Source organism: Stegodyphus dumicola, chromosome 3 (genome assembly GCF_044657685.1).
Source record: "Stegodyphus dumicola isolate Sdum_Otavi_A_Nest chromosome 3, ASM4465768v1".
Classification (NCBI taxonomy): Eukaryota; Metazoa; Arthropoda; class Arachnida; order Araneae; family Eresidae; genus Stegodyphus; species Stegodyphus dumicola.
This window is the reverse complement of record NC_140770.1, coordinates 55,135,883-55,155,369: the sequence shown is the minus strand read 5'-3', so window position 1 is coordinate 55,155,369 and position 19,487 is coordinate 55,135,883. Positions and strand designations below refer to the sequence as shown.

General features: G+C 34.4%; 1 protein-coding gene across 1 annotated transcript in view; it reads left to right on the top strand.

The window, feature by feature from the left end:
- LOC118195311 (cytochrome P450 4C1-like) overlaps window positions 1–19,487 on the top strand; it is a 53,517-nt gene that overhangs the window by 16,399 nt on the left and 17,631 nt on the right. Inside the window, exons 6-7 of the mRNA XM_085812344.1 lie at window positions 12,128–12,254; window positions 15,055–15,228. Coding sequence (XP_085668470.1) covers window positions 12,128–12,254; window positions 15,055–15,228 — 301 coding nt within the window. The remainder of the gene's footprint in view (window positions 1–12,127; window positions 12,255–15,054; window positions 15,229–19,487) is intronic.

The following is a 19,487-nucleotide window of genomic DNA, read 5'->3' as shown; positions in this document are numbered from 1 at the left end:
AACTAAAGGCAAAATTTTCATTGATTTTTATATAAAAAGATATAAAAGACATAAAAAGAGAAAAAAACTATAAAAATAGTTCAAAAATGTACATAATAATTCTCTCGAAATGTTTTTAATAAGATTTTCAGATAACTTTTTATATAATTGAGGGTTACACCAATCAACTTTATCTTCATGTGTTTACACTCAGAATAAAATGATAAAGTTAAAAAGATAAAGTAAGATAAAGTGTTTTTTACATTTTTTCAAACCCTCATAATTTAAGAAAAAATCAAATGAGGTAAGACAGTATTAAAAATTTAAGAAAAACAATGATTTTTTAGGGTCGATGACTATCAGCCCTGGTCTTTATTTAAATTTTAAAAAAAAACTAGAAATTAAAAAAATTTAAAATTTAAGAAAATCCAGGTGGGGAAATGTTACCCCCTGAATATGTGTTATTTTATATAAAAAATATAGAAAATTATAACAAGAAATTATTCTAATTCCTTTAATTTATATGCATACTGTCCATTTTTCATCCCTTTATAATGAAATACATAGTTTACAACATTAATTTCATTTATAGCTTTATCAGAAAGCTCTCCATGTTTTTTAGCAAGAAAATATTCATTAGGTTCATTATCTATATCTAATCTAATTTAGCAATGACTGAATCTTCGTACATTTTTTTTCTTGATTTTCCTCGATGAGATCAGATCATAATTTCCAGGATATAAATCTTTTTATTTTAGAGTTTTTGGATAGGATCTGAGTCTACTGAATTCTTGCATCTCTATTTATATAGAATAATTTTAAAAATGTTTTGCTCCCTGCCTTAATAATAACTTTTACTAAGAATATCACATATATGTGACAATAATTTAATAATAATTCTCTCGAAATGTTTTTAATAAGATTTTCAGATAACTTTTTATATAATTGAGGGTTACACCAATCAACTTTATCTTCATGTGTTTTCACTCAATAAAATGATAAAGTTAAAAAGATAAAGTAAGATAAAGTTTTCACTCAGAGTCTGATATTTCTTTATTTCATCCCAATCAACTATATCTTTCAATTCTTCAAATAGTTGTTGATATCTGGAATAATATTTGATATCTGGGAACTAATTTCATATTTTTTTTTAAATTGTGTAAAATAAAATTATTACTTAAAGTTTGATATTTCGCGATATGTTTTCCCAATCGACTACATCTTTTAATTTTTCAATAGTATTATCCGATAATATTTGATATCTGGAAACTGATTTCATATTTAAATTTTTTAAATATTGTAAAATAAAATTATTACTTAAAGTTTGATATTCTGATATGGTATTCCAAATTATTTTATCTTTATATTTATTGATGAAGCTTTCAGATATTTCTTGATCTAGATATAAGCTAGATAAATATCCTAGCTTTAATCTAGATATTCTAAAAATCTAGATATTACCCATTTAATTTGATTTTCATGCATAATCGTAAATGATTCAATTAATTTTTGATAAGCTGATATATTATCCCAGTTTACTTTATCTCTATATTCGCTGATGTAAGATTCACATAATTTTTGATAGCTTGATATCAATTCCCAGTTGACAGCATTTTCGAAATTTCTAATTAAATCTTCAGTTAAAATTGTGTTTTTAGAAACTTCACCACAGTTACATCCATTTATTGGGATGAAAATTCTTTGATTTATGAATATGCTTATATCCATTTAATTGGACCTCTTTTACGTGTTTTTCGACAGGAAAATATTTAAAAGTATTTATAAAATCTTGCTGCCGTGCATAAACTTCTTCTGTAATTGAGTTAGCTTTCAGTAAATTTATTAACTGTTTATGATAAATAAAACATTGTTTATATTCTTCTTTTCTTTCCAAAATATTTAAAATTTCTCAAAGACTTCAACAATTTCCGCACTGCAAAAGGTATGAAAGCGAAAGCCAATACATATATCTGATGCACTCAATATAAATTTACTGACTGTTAAGGCAAATCTTATCTTTTGATATAAATTATAGATTTTTCTAAAAATATATATTCTTTTCTCTAAATATTCTTCCATATTTATATAAGGAGAAAATCTTCTTCATCAGTTTTAAATATATTTTCTTCTCCTTTAAAGTCATGATTTATTACTAAATTAAGTTTATGAGTACCTGTTTCTTGATTGGTTTCAAAATCAAAAAACATGTATCCTGAATATTTATATTTATCACAAATTTCATTATGATAATTTTTATTACGCTTTTTTGTATACTTTTATCACACATATTTAAACAGCACATTCCATAAGTAGACTTCCATAAACTACATAATCTTTCACTCTTTGTTTTATTTTTTAAATACAACTCTATTCATATAATACTCCTAAAGATTTACCTTTTTTCATATAACACTTATGTTCTTTTGGAACCCAAATATTCATTCAAATTCCCCACATTTTTCTTCTTCTGGATTTATTTGTTCTGTAGGAATAAAGGTATCACATTTTGGGCATTTCCATAGTCTTTCACAGACATAATGTTTTTTATGATTTTGAAAACAATTTTCACCTTTATCTATAGTATCTAAAACAATCATTGCAATATGTTTCTTCACCTTGACAATTACTATTTTTTACAAAACACCTTTTACATTTTAGAGGACATTTGTGTTTATCTTTCTTATTATAACTCACTTAACAATAATAAAAATAATAATATTTTCCTAAAAAAAACCTGTAACTGAATAACAACATCAAAGTGATTTCTATTTTTATAAATAAATACACACAGGTTTATTTTGTCCACTTTATAATAGGTGATTAAATTTTTCTCTGAAAAATATAGTAATTTGAATATCTAAACATTATTCAAACTGTTTAACATGGTCTAAATTGCATACTTCTAAAGGAATATCACACATTTCATGTAGTTTTATAGCTAATGGTTTTTGTCATAATCTTCTTCTTTTAATATATTTCATACCATTTTTAGTTAATTTTTTACAATTCAAATTTTCACATAAGAGATCAGGATTCTGAACACTTAGAGATGTTACTATGGGTCTGGCAAGACAAATATTATTATTTTTAATCTGACAAATACTTCTTTTGTTGAACGCATCTTCATCTTTCAATATTTTTAACGGTCCGCTACCTACTGGTAATTCAACTACAGTAAATTTAAATACATATTCAGTTATATCCAAATCTTTATATTCTATTCTATGGATTAAAACATCTAGATATACTTCAAATGCTTCATGGGTTAGCATCATATAAGAATGAAAGTGTTGACTGAGTTCAGGAATATAGGTAATAATACCAACTTTGCCTCTATTGTTCCCGATTGTTTGTCTAAATAAATCTTTTAAAATATCATAATATTATAGAGGTTTTTAATCTATGACTCTACAACTTTTTTTAAAAAACACAATATTTTCTTTTATAACTTCTTCATGAATATTTATAACTTTATAATCTGGTTAAAAAATGTTTTCCAGATTATAATCTTTTAGGCTTTTTTTTTAGCATCTCTATGTTCGAATTCATAAATATTTTTAATAAATTTCAAACTATACGAACCTAATATTTTTTAAATTTTACTTCTTTTTTCAGTATATTTGATAAAATGTTTTTGTTTTCTATCAATATATAACCTATAAGTATTAAAAATTCCTCTCATATCATAAAATATTTTATTTTATTGTCACAATTTAAATTAAAAGAGCCAAATAGTTTCTTAGTTTTATTACGTTTTTTTAGGGTTCTCAATAAGTTCTTTCTTTTTTTCTTCCTTGTACGAAGAAAAAAGGAAGTATTGTAATCGCGAAAAGTTTCAGGCAGCATATTTCAACGAAAATATCCATTTTGACCAATATTGAATGCAATTTAACGATGTTTTTGAGTGATATCTGTACGTAAGAACTATATAAAACATTCGTTTCCTCCAAAAAATTATAAAACTGCTTTAAAATTAATTCTGAAGAGAATTTTTCGTGGCGTCAGTACGAACGTATGTACGTACGTACGTACGTATCTCGCATAACTCAAAAAAAAGTAGCCACAGAACGTTGAAATTTTGTATATAGGACTGCCATAACATGTAGATGTGCACCTCGATTTTGGTTGCAATCGGCCGCACCAAACGCATATATATATATATATATATATATATCCACTCTGTTACCCGGCTCAGTGACCTCAGTTTCTTTACTCTTATATGTTTGTAAATTGTATATTTTTGCTTTAAAAATGATTGAATTATGTTGTTTTTATCTTCCTGTTAAGGTTTTTATGCCTTTAGTAAATCTGTATGCAATATTTTTAGAATTATCAACAATTTTAAATTTGTTTAAGTGCCGCTAAGCCTTTTTTTATGACGGCCATTGATTGTTTACATTTGAAACAGCAGACTAGTGGATTTGCTGCCAATCTAGAGAAACTTAGCTTCGCAACAACAAAGATAACGCCCTCATTTATTATTGCCAATTACACTCATGTCCATAAATTAAGGATAATTCGGAGTCACGCGGAAATCGAACTCTAAAATAAATATATCACCTGTAAAACCATTACACACATCTTCAAGAATCATATGCAAATTTCAGGAAGTAACCACATGACACCGATGGTACATCACAATGACGAGAGTGTAAGAGAGTGATTTATAAGGAATACAGGCAAAGAAGTAAAATTGTTCGCAGGCGCTTTATAAGCATTTCAGTGCAATAACCGAATAGTTATGACACAAAGGACGCATTTGGATGATTTTTTATGTAGTAGAATTATCGGCCGTCTGGAATGTAGGCGTACCCAACTGGAAGTATCAGACGAACTTGGAATTGCCCACAGTGTCATCTCCAGGCTTTGGCAACGATTCCAAGATGATGGTAATGTGAGTAGACGTTACAGCACAGGTCGACCCAGAGTTACAACGCCGAATGAGGACCGGTATTTGGAAGTTACTGCGAAAAGAAACAGGCGGAGCACAGTCTCAGACCTGTCTCGTCAGCCCTCTTCAGTCACTGGTACGACAATTTCAAGGCAGACCGTGGACAGACGCTTAGGAAAGATTGGTCTATATTCTCGTAGACCTGTCAGATGCGTTCCACTTACTGCAACTCACTGTCCCCTGCGGTTAGCCAGGAGTAGAGAGCATGCAATGTGGACACCGCAACAGTGGGCTTATGTGATTTTTTCCGACGAGTCCAGGTTTAGCTTGTAGTCTGATTCTCGTCGGACTTTCATATGGAGAGCTCCAGGTACCCGTTACCACCAAGAAAAGATCATTGAATGACACCGTTACGGTGGTGCAGGAGTGTTCACTTGGAATGGAATTATTCTGGGTTGCAGAACTGACCTGCATGTTCAAATTGGAACTATGACAAGCCAAATCTATCGGGACGTCATTCTGGAACAACATGTACGTTTGTTTCGGGGCGCCATGGGCGCACAATTTGTGTTTATTGATTACAATGCCCGTCCTCACCATGCAAACATCGTAAGCGAATGCCTTCAACCGGAGGATATCACCCGTATGGACTGGCCAGCATTCTCACCGGACTTGAGTCCAGTAGAGCACGTGTGGGATATGCTTGGCCGACGAGTTGCAGTCCGTCAACCTCCTCCTACATGTCTACCGGAACTTCGGAGAGCATTGCTTTTTGAGTGGTGTAATATCCCCCAAGATCAGATCGATAATTTGATACTCAGCATGCCTAGACGCTGTACGGACTGTATTGCATCGTCTGGGAGACATACAATGTATTAACACTCATACCAACCATGTATTAATGGTTTTTTTGTAATTTGCTCCAGGGAGAAAAAATCGCTATTTTTTTTAATAATATCAAACACATAGTATCTTTTTTTGCTCTTTACCTTTTGTTTAATAAATAAGCTTTACAAATAAGTCAAATTTGTTGTGCTTCTAACTCTTCCTTTGCCTGATTTTGCATTATCCTTAATTTATGGACATGAGTGTAAATCATGTTTAATCCTTTTTGGAATTTTTTCGAGGAAATAAGATTTACTTCGTAATTTTTAATATAGATATTTTGAGTTTTTATGTATTTTTGCCTTCTCGCGAAGTGAGAACTGAATTAATTAAATGAGAAATACTAAATCGTCTGTGAAAAGCTGTTTCTTTTGTGTTTTGTTTGCTTAATTTCTTTTATACATCATTCTAGCTTTATTATAGTATTTGAATAGAACATGTGGCAACGATTTCTTTAAACGATATAAGTTTTGTGCATTTTGAGTTATAATATGAACGAAATATAATACAGTTAAGTGAATCCAGCGCCAGAGTGTCGCTATGGTAAACAAGAGTGAATTTTAAAGAATGCATTTATTCTATTGTAGTTTATGCGCTGTCGGCGAAGAAAATTTAATTCAATCCAATACGGATTGTATGGATTATTTAATTATGGCAAAGCACACGAGGACTATCTGACTAAAGGGTGATTTATTTAATTACGGCAAAGCACACGAGGGCTATCTGCCTAAAAGGAGGGATGCCTTCGTGGAGGACTTTCTAAGGGAAACTGGCTCGTATACACGTTACACATGGGGAAAACCACGAAAATGCCCTGCAGTCAGCCCGTTCGCGGGATTCGAACCTCAAACCGAACTACCAGTGTTCAGCGTCTTTACCGCTCGGCCGCTGGTGGGCCAATCCAATACGTTTAAATGAAATGTAAGGAAAAATGCGTATAATTTAATATTCCGTACAAGGAAGTCATGTGGTGTACATATCCTACTGGTTCAATACCTAAAAAATATTTAATGAAATAGTTTTATTGTTAATTATGTTATTAAAAAATGGTACTTTACGAATTAAACAACCAACTTTAAATGTACTTCTGAATTACATAAATCTACCTAATCTACTTAAAATATTAAAAACGTTTAAATTTGGATCTGGAAATCTTTCATATACAAAAGTTAAAAAATCAGCTTTAGGAAAAAATATGGGATTATTACCATTCTTTAATATTTTAGATAAATTAAAGAAAGAACAACCTGATGTTTTTGGTGGTTTTTTTTACCATTAATATTGCCTATTTTAACATCTTTAGATTTAGGAACTGTAAGCGGTATTGGATCTTCGGGAATTAAATAAGCGTTAGATAAAATTTCAGGAAAGGGAGTTACTCAACATTTAGAAGATAATTATGGATATGGTGTGAATAAAAAAAAACGTGGAATATAGAATTAACTGAAGCAGGAATATTAGGTAAAACGATTAATGAAAATATGAAAAATGAAAAAGGTTTTAGTGGGATTTGTACATCAGATTCATTAATTGAAAAAAATTAAAGAAATCGAAAATAGGATTATTAATTTAAAATTAATTGCAAGGTCTGACGTGGCGATTATAAGAATAAATCTGAATCTTGCTTTTGTTTCAAAAATTGTCCATTACTTTTCTGTACCAATGAAAGTTTTACATAGTTAAAGCAAGTATCAAATATTATATAAGTGTTTTTATTCGAGCATGTTTTAGCTCTTTGTGCATTCTTTTGTCAGTACATAGACATCCTAATAATCTAGTGGAAGATGAAAATTATTTTGCTTTTCTTTGAAATATATTTGAGTTCACTTTCATCATCTATTACGCAACAGGTTATCTGATGAATTTAAAAATACATTATGCTAAGAAAGTTTCATTTAGAGTTAATTTTAACAATAATTTCTAAGCATTCTTTATTTCCTTCGTAAAGAACTGATTTCATATTAGAGTGCTTGCTCCTTTGCATTTGAGTAGAATAGATTACCTAAGATATACTTAGTAGAATTCTTGTATTTAAATAATATCGAGAATAATATTATATATAAATATTTGTCTCTGAATGTTGTTTTTCTCTTTCTCAGTTAAAAAGCATTATAATAAGGAAAAACTTCGTGCTCTGTCGATTTCCATTCAGAATCTAAAAATCAATTCGTATTCTCCTTTAAATAAATACATCAGGAAAGCATCTTCCTGACCGACGAACAGAAGTGCCAAAGTACGTAAAATTACCGCTTTCATTAATCAGCATTTTTCAATCTAAACTTAGTTCTTTCATTTGATGCGATACATGTAGCCCAAATTTTGCTAAATTTTGTTCAAATATGTTATTAATAATCTTGAAATCTGACCAAAAATTGTCCCTATCTATTCAAAACAAAGATTTGCCTTAAAGAAATAACGAATCAGCAGCATAGGGACTCTCATAATCATCTAAGAGCTATATGGCGTGACGTATGGCTGTTGTCTCAAGCCTGACGGACCGAGTTCTTGGGTCTCAGGTGACCCTTCTATATTTCCAGAGAGGAAGTTCGGTGCATCAGGACTAGGCCACAGCCTACATCACCATCGTTTTTTGAAACATCGGAGAAAACTTGTATAAACTTCGAGAAGTGGGCACTGTGCTGAGAGATGGTGTGAGCTATAACCCCTTTATCACCCTTTATCCCTTTACCAGCGGCAGAGCGGTAAAAGCCGCTGAACATTGATAGTTCGATCCGAGGTTCGAGTCCCGACGAACGGCCTGGCTGCATGGGCATTTTCGTGGTTTTCCCCACGTGTAACGTGGACGTGAATACGAGCCAGTTTTCCTTAAAAAAGAACTCCACGGGCATCCCTCCCTTTCCGTGTAGTGCCTAATGGCAAAGCACGTAATAAGCACAAAAAAAAAAAAAAAAAACTTTTACCACGGTTTGATGGACAGGTTGCATTTATGAGACGTTTTCTTTCATAGTCCTCTGGGTCATAACATTCCGGTCCATAAGGGGTGCAAAGGTGTATTTGCAGGACAATCGTTACTGCTGCTTCTTGCGTTGCTTTAATGTGTAGTGGCAAAACTCCAGCCCGTATTGTAGCTGCTGCTGTTGTACGGTATCCTTTTGTAATAACTAAAGCATAGGGCGTTGTATGTTGCTGAGCAATTTTCGTTCATTGGAATTGCCCAGATTGCTCTCCACATAGTGCCATTTTTTTTCCGACGAAATGATAGAGGATTTTCAGCCAGTCTGAGGCTTGAAGCCTATTTAAAATACTTGAAATTGCGTGTCTCCTTGTGTGGACTGCTCTGAGGTGAGGCAGGCAGGAAAGCTTTTCACCGCTAAGCCCAGCAGTTTTAGTTCCCATGATCGCTTGATTATACGGCCCTTTAACTTCAAAACTGGATTTCTTGTAAATGTTTGGCCTGATTTGTGTACCATCAAATACTTTGACTTTCACTTCGAGGTTGTGAGTTTCTTGCCTTCTCAGAGCCGTTCAAATTGCACTATGGTCTCATTACTGTTTCTTTCCAGCTGCTCTCCGGTTTTGCATCTGATGATGAATGTCACGTCATCAGCAAAAGCAATCACCTTTGTGTGGGTTGGCCACAGTGCCTTGGGAATGGAATTAAAAGTTGCATTTTATAGGTCAGGACCTTGCACATGAACCCCGAGGACAGCTCCTGGTCTACCTTTTTTTGACGACTCCTCCATCATGCACTGCTACAAGAGTGCGATCAGAGACAACTCTTGCTCACCTGCAGAAGATTATTAGGGATCTGCGCGTCGTGAAGCGCCTCCAGGGTTGCTGTCCACCACAATCAATCAAACGCACTTTTCAGATCAAGACTGAGTACGGCTACGTGGGTTTTAGAGTCATACGCGTCATAGATTTCTTTTTGTATGGTGTTAAGAGCTTGGATAGTTGAGCGCTGCTCTCGAAAACCATGCTGAGAGTCCGTAATCTCACCTTTAATCTCCAAGTACTGCTTTATTCTCTGAACTAAAAGTTTTTATAAATTTTCCCTGTGGAGGCACAGGGGACAGATGAGCTGGAAAGAGGCCGAATCATTTGGATCCTTTTCTTTTTTGGGGAAGAGAAAAACTTGCTCTGTCTTAAAGGACAGGAAAATAAAGCAGTTGCAGAAACCTATTGTAAAAATTTTTAAGAAACGCTGGTTTTGCCTGTGCATCGTCTTGGCAATGTTGTAGTCTAACGAGTCGGGCCCTGGGGCTTTCTTCCTCTATAGAATCCGCAAAGCAGGGTAGACTTGAGGATGAGAGAATGTCACGTCATGTTCTGTTGTGGAGTGTAGAAGGTAAGCTGTGTGTTCTGGATTGGGAGCGTCCAATGTATTGTCATCTTGAAAGACTGCATCAAGAATCTTGGCGAGCGTTGCCGCAATATTGCTCCTCTGCTCTTCTGCCGGTTGCGCATTATTGGTGTCGTCTGGGTAGACCTTGTGAATTGGGGAGCAAAGACTTTATTCGTTGCTCTTTTCTGCAATATTCCATACGGCTTTTTACTGCTTGTGCAAAACGCCCTCCAGCTGTTCAGTTTTGCTTGGAGAATGGCCTTTCTATACAGAGCTTCTTCTTTTCTATATATAAAACTTAGTTCTGTTCGGCGTTCTGTACTGTGCTCCAACTTCATCTTCCTGCGAAGCTCGGGTCTTAGTCCTATGTGCCCTGAGATGTTTGGTCCACCAGTTGGAAAGTCGAGTCAGAAATGGTCTGGAGCTCTTTAATTAGAGTGCTAATGAAGCTATCAACGTCATCTGCATTGTTACAGTCTTCTAAACTTTGTTCTGCATGTGTCAGAGTATTGCGGGGCTTTTAGCTGAAGAGCTTTAGCGTCCTTCGCGTGAATTTGTACCGCTTGACAGAGAATTTTTCATGTTGGTGCCCTATGCTGTACGTAATGTATTTATGGTACGAGTGAGACGGGGTATCATTAGCCATCCAGAAATACAGTTTGGATGCAAAGGCTGCTGTTGTTAAAGTTAAATCTGGCCAACTCCTGCCCGTGAATTATTTCATATGTGAGTTGACTGCCTGGGGCGTTATGCAGGACAAGATCATTACACGAAGGATGTCCTCCACCTGGCTTTCTCGAGCGTCAGTACCTGAATAATCCCACAGTTCCGAGAGGGCTTTGAAATGACCTGCTAGTAGATGGTCTGCTTTTGGATATGTATACAGAACTTCTTGTTGCTGTTCAAGTGAAACTTGCACATCTGCTGAAGGGGGAATGTAAACGTTTGTAATTACTAGACTCTGTCCTATTGTTGCAATTGCTATGGAGATTACGTCTTTTGTACATCTGATTATACTGACAGACCATCTTTGCCAGCAGCAAGTGGTGGAAACTCTGGATTTGTCAGTAGCATTCACTACTGTCTAAGAATGTGAAAAGTTGATGACTGTATTGTCCTGCTGGTGAGGTTCCTAAATGAGTATGAATTCAATTTCATGCTCCATTACGAATTGTCTGAGTGAAGCCTTAGCAGCTCGTACTGTTTACAAGTTTATTTGCACAAATGTGACAGCAGCAATATCCGTGGTCTGCTCATTCAGGTACCTGTTACTCGGTGCAGATGGGTGGGAGTTTTGGAGCATATCATATTGCTTGAGGTATTTCAGGTTCTTCATCATAAAGGAGTACTAGGTCTGGCCCATTAGTATGCCGTGAAGTTACGGATGTAACTTGCAGCTCGTTGATATTACGGACATTGTGGTGAATAGGCAAGATGTCTGAAATCACTGCAGTTGACACTGTAGTTGATACAGACAGAGTGCTGTAAGTGACATTCTCTCACACTATGGTTATCTCCGCATAAGGAACAGCAGTTATTTTTCTTTTACAGACATCCTGGTTATGTCCCAGCTGTTGACATTTGAAGCAACGTCGTATTCTGAGGTATTCTGAGGTAATGTGCATATTCCACCCCCGAACACCTTTTTGACTCTAATGATAGAAGGAAATATGGAAGACTCACTTTCAAGGATCCACTTAATTCTTTTTTCTGTTTAATCTGTTATCTGTTTAATAAAATGAGCTTAATAACAACTGAAATAGCAATTAAATAACAATTCCACAACCAATCTCTCCTAATTTTTTTTTCAACTTGTTAATATTGAAAAAATCCGCTATTTTTGCTTTTGCTTCATTAATTTCAAAGCCTTGAAAGAAAAAGACACTGAGATCTCTACATTATCTACTCAAAATCCTGGTAACTTTTATGATGGTGGGTTTTACAAAGTCTGGAAGACTCACTTTCACGGATCCACTTAATTCTTTTTTTCTGTTTGATCTGTTTTCTGAACTTCATGTAAATTACGGAGAATTCTAACAACAAAATTTTAAACTATTATATTACAGGGTACCTGAGCTTTTAATCCACCGACTTATAAGGCCTTGGCTATGGTATAATCCCATCTACAAGCTTACATCTTCAGGTCGAAAATTTCGGAAGTATATGGAGCTTTTGCGTAGTTTTGTAGAAAAGGTAAGGACTTCGGAAATCAATTTTTGATTTTTGGAAATGAAACGTGCCATGAAACTTCTCCATTTGTTTTCATACTTAAACTGTTATATCCTGAACATTTTACTTGGAGATATTCGGAAGGTCCTTACAGCACTTGGAAACACTGGAAAGGTGCTGTTTGATTTCTTTATCTATTTCTTTCTTCTTCTTTCTATCCCCCACCTCCAAATGAAGGCAACATGTGATCCACAAAATGTACAACATATTACATAAATTGCCTACGAAGATTGAAACAGAAACATGATTGTGAGAATATATTGCCTTTATTAAAATTGTTTATTAAAATTGTAAATTAATTAACACATGATTTAAACCTTATTATGAGTTATTATTAGCTCTCGTCAAGTATAAATGAGCTACATAAATATAAGAACAGAATTTTAGAAAACAAGAGAGCTTCGTGATAGATTTCCACTTTGACGAGCTCTGGGATCTAAGTTATCCGATGTTAGCTTTTCCTCAGCCGAGTAGCCTGTTAGCATTCGTGCGGTAAAGTGGCTGAATACTGGTAGTTCAGTCCACGAGAGGGGCTGGCTGAATGGATGTTTTTGTGGTTTTTTTCATGTGTAACGTGTATACGAGACAGTTTCCGTCAGAAGATCATTCACAAAGGCATCCCTCCCTTTAGGCAGATAGCCATCGAATGCTTTGTCATCATCAAATAAACCAAACCCCAGCCGAGTAACTAGCGAATTTAATTAGAATTAAATCAACTCTTTACCATGTACAGTTGCAAATCTCTAGGAATAACTTATTTTGAAATTAAAATGTAATTTTACATTACCTGGAAATCCCGCAAGAAATGAGATAAGTTGACTATCAGTGATAGCTATTATTGATATGCGTAATGGATATATCTAACTCAAGGCCGATGGAATCTGTCACACGAAATTATAAATCATATTCGCTGCATCGAATTATTGATAATATTTTATTAATAATAAATCGTAGGGCCTCATATATACGACTTAAATTTTTTTTGTCATGTCTATAAGAACGTATTATATACTCGCGCATTCTGAAATGTGTCCAAGAAATTACGGCAGTATATTTAAAATACATAAATACATAGCTTACGTAAATTAAGGTATAAAATACCAGGCACATTTTTGTGTTAATACCTCTCTTATGGCAGTTTTCAGAAATTTGGGCTATTTTAGAGAAAATTCGTGTCCATTCCAAATTCCATTCCAAATGAACACTCCTGCACCACCGTAACGGTGTCGTTCAATGATGTTTTCTTGGTGGTAATTGGTACCTGGAGCTGTCCATATGAAAGTCTGACGAGAATCAGACTACAAGCTAAACCTGGACTCGTCGGAAAACATCACACAAGCCTATTGTTCCGGTGTCCACAATGCATGCTCTCTATCCAGGCTAACCGCAGGCGACAGTGAGTTGCAGTAAGTGGAATGCATGTGACAGGTCTACGAGCATATAGACCAATCTTTCCTAAGCGTCTGTCCACGGTCTGCCTTGAAATTGTCGTACCAGTGACTGAAGAGGGCTGACGAGACAGGTCTGAGACTGTGCTCCGCCTGTTTCTTTTCGCAGTAACTTCCAAATACCGGTCCTCATTCGGCGTTGTAACTCTGGGTCGACCTGTGCTGTAACGTCTACTCACATTACCATCATCTTAGAATCGTTGCCAAAGCCTGGAGATGACACTGTGGGCAATTTCAAGTTCGTCTGATACTTCCAGTTCGGTACGCCCACATTCCAGACGGCCAATAATTCTAACAGGTAAAAAATCATCCAAATGCGTCCTTTGTGTCATAACTATTCGGTTATTGCACTGAAATGCTTATAAAGCGCCTGCGAACAATTTTACTTCTTTGCCTGTATTCCTTATATATTACTCTCTTACACTTTCGTCATTGTGACATACCATCGGTGTTATCTGGTTACTTCCTGAAATTTGCATATGATTCTTGAAGATGTGTGTAGTGATTTTACAGGTGATATATTTATTTTAGAGTTTGATTTCCGCGTGACACCGAATTATCCTTAATTTATGGACATGAGTGTAGTATAAGAAGTCCATTAATCACTACGTGATAAACTGAGTCAGATATTTCTTCCTGCTGGATTATGGGTAGTAACGTTGTAGCGTCTAATCGTTCGACAATGAAAAAGTGTGTTTCGATCGAGTGATTCCATTAATCAATTTAATAACCCATTAAATTGTTAGTTAATTATTTCAATAATGATAATTCTAAGAAATAATGACAGCCTCATAAAGTAAGGATAGCTTCGTGAAGTAAAATTTTCAATAACTTTCATGTTCGTACGTGCGATGAAATGGCGAAAAAAAGAAATGATTAAAACAACTAATTTCAGTGACTCTATCTAAGAAATAAAATACTAAGAGCAGTATATTGCATACTACATCATTATCAAATACAAATTTGTTTAAAAAATTCTTTTTTAATATGTTCAGTGAAATATTTTAAATGGGTGCTGAATTAAACATTTTAATTATTGCTCTAATGGACGTATTTGATGATGTCGATCATGTTAGCGACTGGTCGAGAGAAGATAATTTTGACTATTAATAGCCATACTTATTCCTCTTCCAAGAAATACCTCTAGATTTAGCGGTGGTAGTCTGAGAGAGGGTGTCGCCATGAAAATATTAATTTTATTTCATGTTAAGAATATTTTTAACGTATTTGTTTCGATTGCTAACATTTTAAATCTTATATTCGTAAGTATTGTATTAGCCAAATTGCCAAACTTCTGACAATACGTTTTATTACAGATCATCCTGAGAAGGAGAGAATCACTTCAAAAAATTAGGCAAGACAATGCTGAATATCAGTTGTTTGAAAACGATAAAAGCACTTGTTTGGATATAATGTTGGAGGAACACTTTAAAGATACAAGTCTCACGCTGACAGATATACAGGGACAGATGCACAGCATCTTGTTTGCTGTGAGTAATTTCGAATTGTTTATTTGTTGAGAAATGTTTGACACACATATTTTAGATTGTATCTGCACATATAAGGTGTATTGTAATTAACACATTGTTTTTATCTTACTTCATTGCTGTACCTTCTATTTCTTTCATCGGTGTCACCAGTGGGCAAACTACTTCGAGTTTAACCATTTCACCGTATTCCCCTTGATGGACTCGTCGATTTGAAAGTTGTCGTCACACGTTTGCAACGTCGCACACTCTTCGGGAGTTAAATTAAGGCTAGATTGTTACCCCCCGAGAGACAGTCGTCTTTTCAAAACCCCCAAATACTGCGAAAATGAAAAGAGTTGATTGATGGCTTAATTGGTCACGATCTCTCCACAGCGTAGTACTATAAAAAACGCCAAAGACGGGAAATAGGAATGCACTTCCAGCTTCCTTCAGCTGATACTGCAATGGAACTACTTATCCTTTTAAAGAGTTCTTTTATGGGATGGTCTTTGTTAACTTTCGGATAAGAGAATAGCAGTCACACAAGATTATTTTCGCCCTGAGTAGGTAACAAGTAAGCGGTTTTGTAATTAGGTTTTTGACAGTTGCTAAAAGGTTGAGGGGATGTTTCTAAGTCCAGTTTCAGATGCATAAACATTATTTTTAAAGGAAAAAAAATGCAAATGTTTGAGTTTCTTAGGAAAGGGAAATTGTTAACTAGGGGAAACAAACTTGTAGCTGAGGGATGCTATGGCAACCCGCTTGTCAGTAGTCGTTAACCTACAGCTGAACGGTCTCTCTGTAGAAAACTTTTATTAGCTTGTACGGGTGAAATCCACGCTAACTGATACCTAGTTAGTCAAACGTTGAAACGTAAATTCTTTGTTATGCTCGTTCAAGCATCTGAATTCTTGCGAGTCAGCAGCAACTCTTAGTCAGTAGTCGTCAAACTATAGCTGACCGGTCTCTCTGACGAAAGATTTGCGCATTTTATTAGCTTGTACGGAAAGAATCCAAGTTGATACCAAGTTAGTCAAACTTTGAAACGTAGCTTTTTTGTTGTGCGAGCTAAAGCAACTGAATTCCCGAGAGCCAGTAAGTAGCAGTAGTTAGTTTTGTTAAATTGTATTGTACTAGAAGTCTACCTTTTGATGAAATGTTAAGCTTATTAACGCTGCGTTTATGAATATTGACTTCTATTAAGTTAAGGTGGCCATACGTCCTGAATTTTCAGGCCCTGTCCGAATTTTTTACGATTCCCCCTTTTTTTTTTTTGTTCCGAATTTAGAGAATTTGTCCCGAATTGTCCCTAGAAACAGTAGTGTGAGAACGTAAATGTTTAACTGCATATATTTATTTAAGTAGCGAAAATTGCAAGTTGAGAATACAAGTGTAAATTAAGAGACGCGCGCCATACCGGCTGCATAAACAGGGGATTCCCCATCTAACGTTTTCCTTAGAAAAATTCTAATGGGGAAATTCTATTTGCCATTCCTGTATTTCTCTTCCCAGCCCCCCTCCCTCCCAACATACATGAAATTTTTTATCACATTTGCAGTTCATACATTCACTTACAGACAGTACTGAAATTTTTAACTGATGTATTAATTCGATTGTGATTTGAGTTCGTGATACAGTAGAGCTCCACTTATCCAAATCAATAGGGACAGGACTCCATTCATATCAAATACTCAGATAACTGAATTTTCTCCGAAGGAAGGGTCTACGTACACTTTAATTAATTAATGTATGTACTGTGTGTTGAAAATAGAAGAAAAAAACTATTGGTAAAGAAAAGATGTTTTAATTAATTAAAATTAAATTAATGTTTCTTCAAATAGAAAGAAAATTCAAACCCATATTTCTTTATTAATATATATTCTACGAATCTTAAGCCAACTTTTTCCAATTTTAAAGCATGTTAGGCAACTTCTATTCCTTAGTTTAACATTACGTTGCGGTTCTTTAGTGTATACGTTGCTGTCTTTGCATATGCTTTTTAAAAGTTGTGATTGTAGGTAGCTGCAGGAATTTGGATCGAATGAGGATGGCCTGTAAACTTAAATTTCCTAATTATTTTATAAAAATGTTCCCATTGACATATCTTCTCCCATTAACTTTTTGCTGCATTGATTGCGAAATGTAACAGTTAGACTGAGTAAAAGAACTTGTTATTTATCTATAACTGTGCGTAATGCGTAACAATAATGTGCATTCATTTACACGATCAATAGCTAGATTTCGATCTCATACTTTATATCCTTAACATGTAAAAGTAGGCGAAGAATGCGATAAAAAGTATTGGCTTTTATTTCTTATTGTGTTCCATAAATCTTTCCAGAGGTGTAGTCATAGTTATATTTGTGGATATATTTTAATAACTTCATCATCAATGAAGTTCCAGGAAATTTATAACCACTCTTTCAAAGGGCACTTAGATATTAAATCATTCGAAATTTCCTGTATAAGGAAGGACTCATTATATGTTTATTAAATTATTCTTTAGTTGATATTGAGCCTATTCGCTTTCTATATGAGTATTGACTATATGACTGAAACATATTCTATATTCTCTATGACTAGTCATATAGACAAACATTCTATATGACATATATATTCATATAGACATATAGACAAACATTCTATATAACTGAAACACAAACTCACTTCATTTTATTTAAAAGAAAATCTGTGCATGCTACTTCCACAGATGATTTTTTCTAAATGCGGCTAATGTAACTTTTTAAATTTGATGCACGTTAATTTAGAAGTTTGTGGGGTTCCAACTTTGTATCTAACAGCTAAGTGTGTAGGAAACTCGTGAACAGGTAAGCAAATATTCGCTGTAGTTCAAGAAACAGATACGTAAAACTCAAGAAGGGTTAATTACCCTTTGTTTCTCAAAATAAGAATTTCACATACGATCCCTTTCTCAGGACGTACAGCAAAGCCTCCATTTGGGCTTGAAATCAAAGTAATAAGAAATAAAACTTAACTAAAACATATAGCCGAAGTTATCACAAATTTATAATTAGTTACCCCTAAATATTTATTAAGCTGGCGAAGCTATCAATAGCCTGAGACACGGCCGAGCGTAAAAATAGCTTAAAACTAGTATAGCCTAAAAGGCAACCGCGCGCTAGTGAGAATCTCTGGCTCTCTAAGTCAGTGGAACTTCGACTTGAATACCGCTCATTTGCATTTACTGCGATTTTAAAAAAACACGTTCTGGTAGGAAATTGTAAGCTGAAATTAGGAGGGATAGGAAAGTAGCTTTGACTAAAGATAACTGTTCAAAACTTAAGACAAACATTACAAGTTATTCATTTAATTATAACCTTTTATATTTCACTGTTATTGTTGCTTTTTCCAGCATTGTTTTTGTAGGTGATCCAGATTTATGTTCGCCATTAAACGTCAAATTTATCGGTCATTTCCATTTTTAACCAGTAAATGTGAGAGCGAAACTACGTGACAGATATTATAATCTTTAAACTTTGCGGTACTTTTCCGTTTCGCCGGCGCAAATCTCGCCATGCAGACTTTGTTGGCGACAACATACAGTATACACATAAAAAATGTTAATTCTAAGAATTTTTTTTTATTGTGAAGGCATAAACATTTTAATATGGTTTAAAATTTTGTAAAAAGCCAATAAATAAAGACAATAAATTTGTAAAAAGACATTAATTTAAGAATTTACTATGATTTCATGGTTCAAAATCCTGATTCGCCGGTTTGTATCACGTGATCCCAAGTGATCTCATCTCACGTAAACTACGGTACTAAAATTTAATTCGCTCAGTAATAATCTGCATTAATTTTAGGTTAAATCTTAATTTGGAATACAAGTTTAAATGCAAGAATTATTTCAATTCGTACGAATAGCTTACTCAGAAATTATGTAAAACCGCAGTGCTTTACTTCGCTAGTGCATTCTCATTAGAATTGATGAATTTAACACTTGATTTCGCCTTCGGATGAGCGGTGTAATTGCGTTCTAATTGACTTAATTACCGTGAATTGTCTTAGGGGATAAAATTTAAATATCGTGTAAAAATTCTATATTATTGTATGCCAGTATTGAAAGAAACAATCTGATAAGAAATGGCTTCAACTTGTTTTGAAACTGAGGCGTAAAAGGTTACCAGCGAAGATATTCCGTCTGGCATCAGTTAAACCATTATTGGCGACTTTATCGTTTGCGCCGGCAAAACGGAAAAGTACCAACTTTGCTTCATAGACATCCTAATCATAGAAGTTTGGATCCAGTGCAAGAT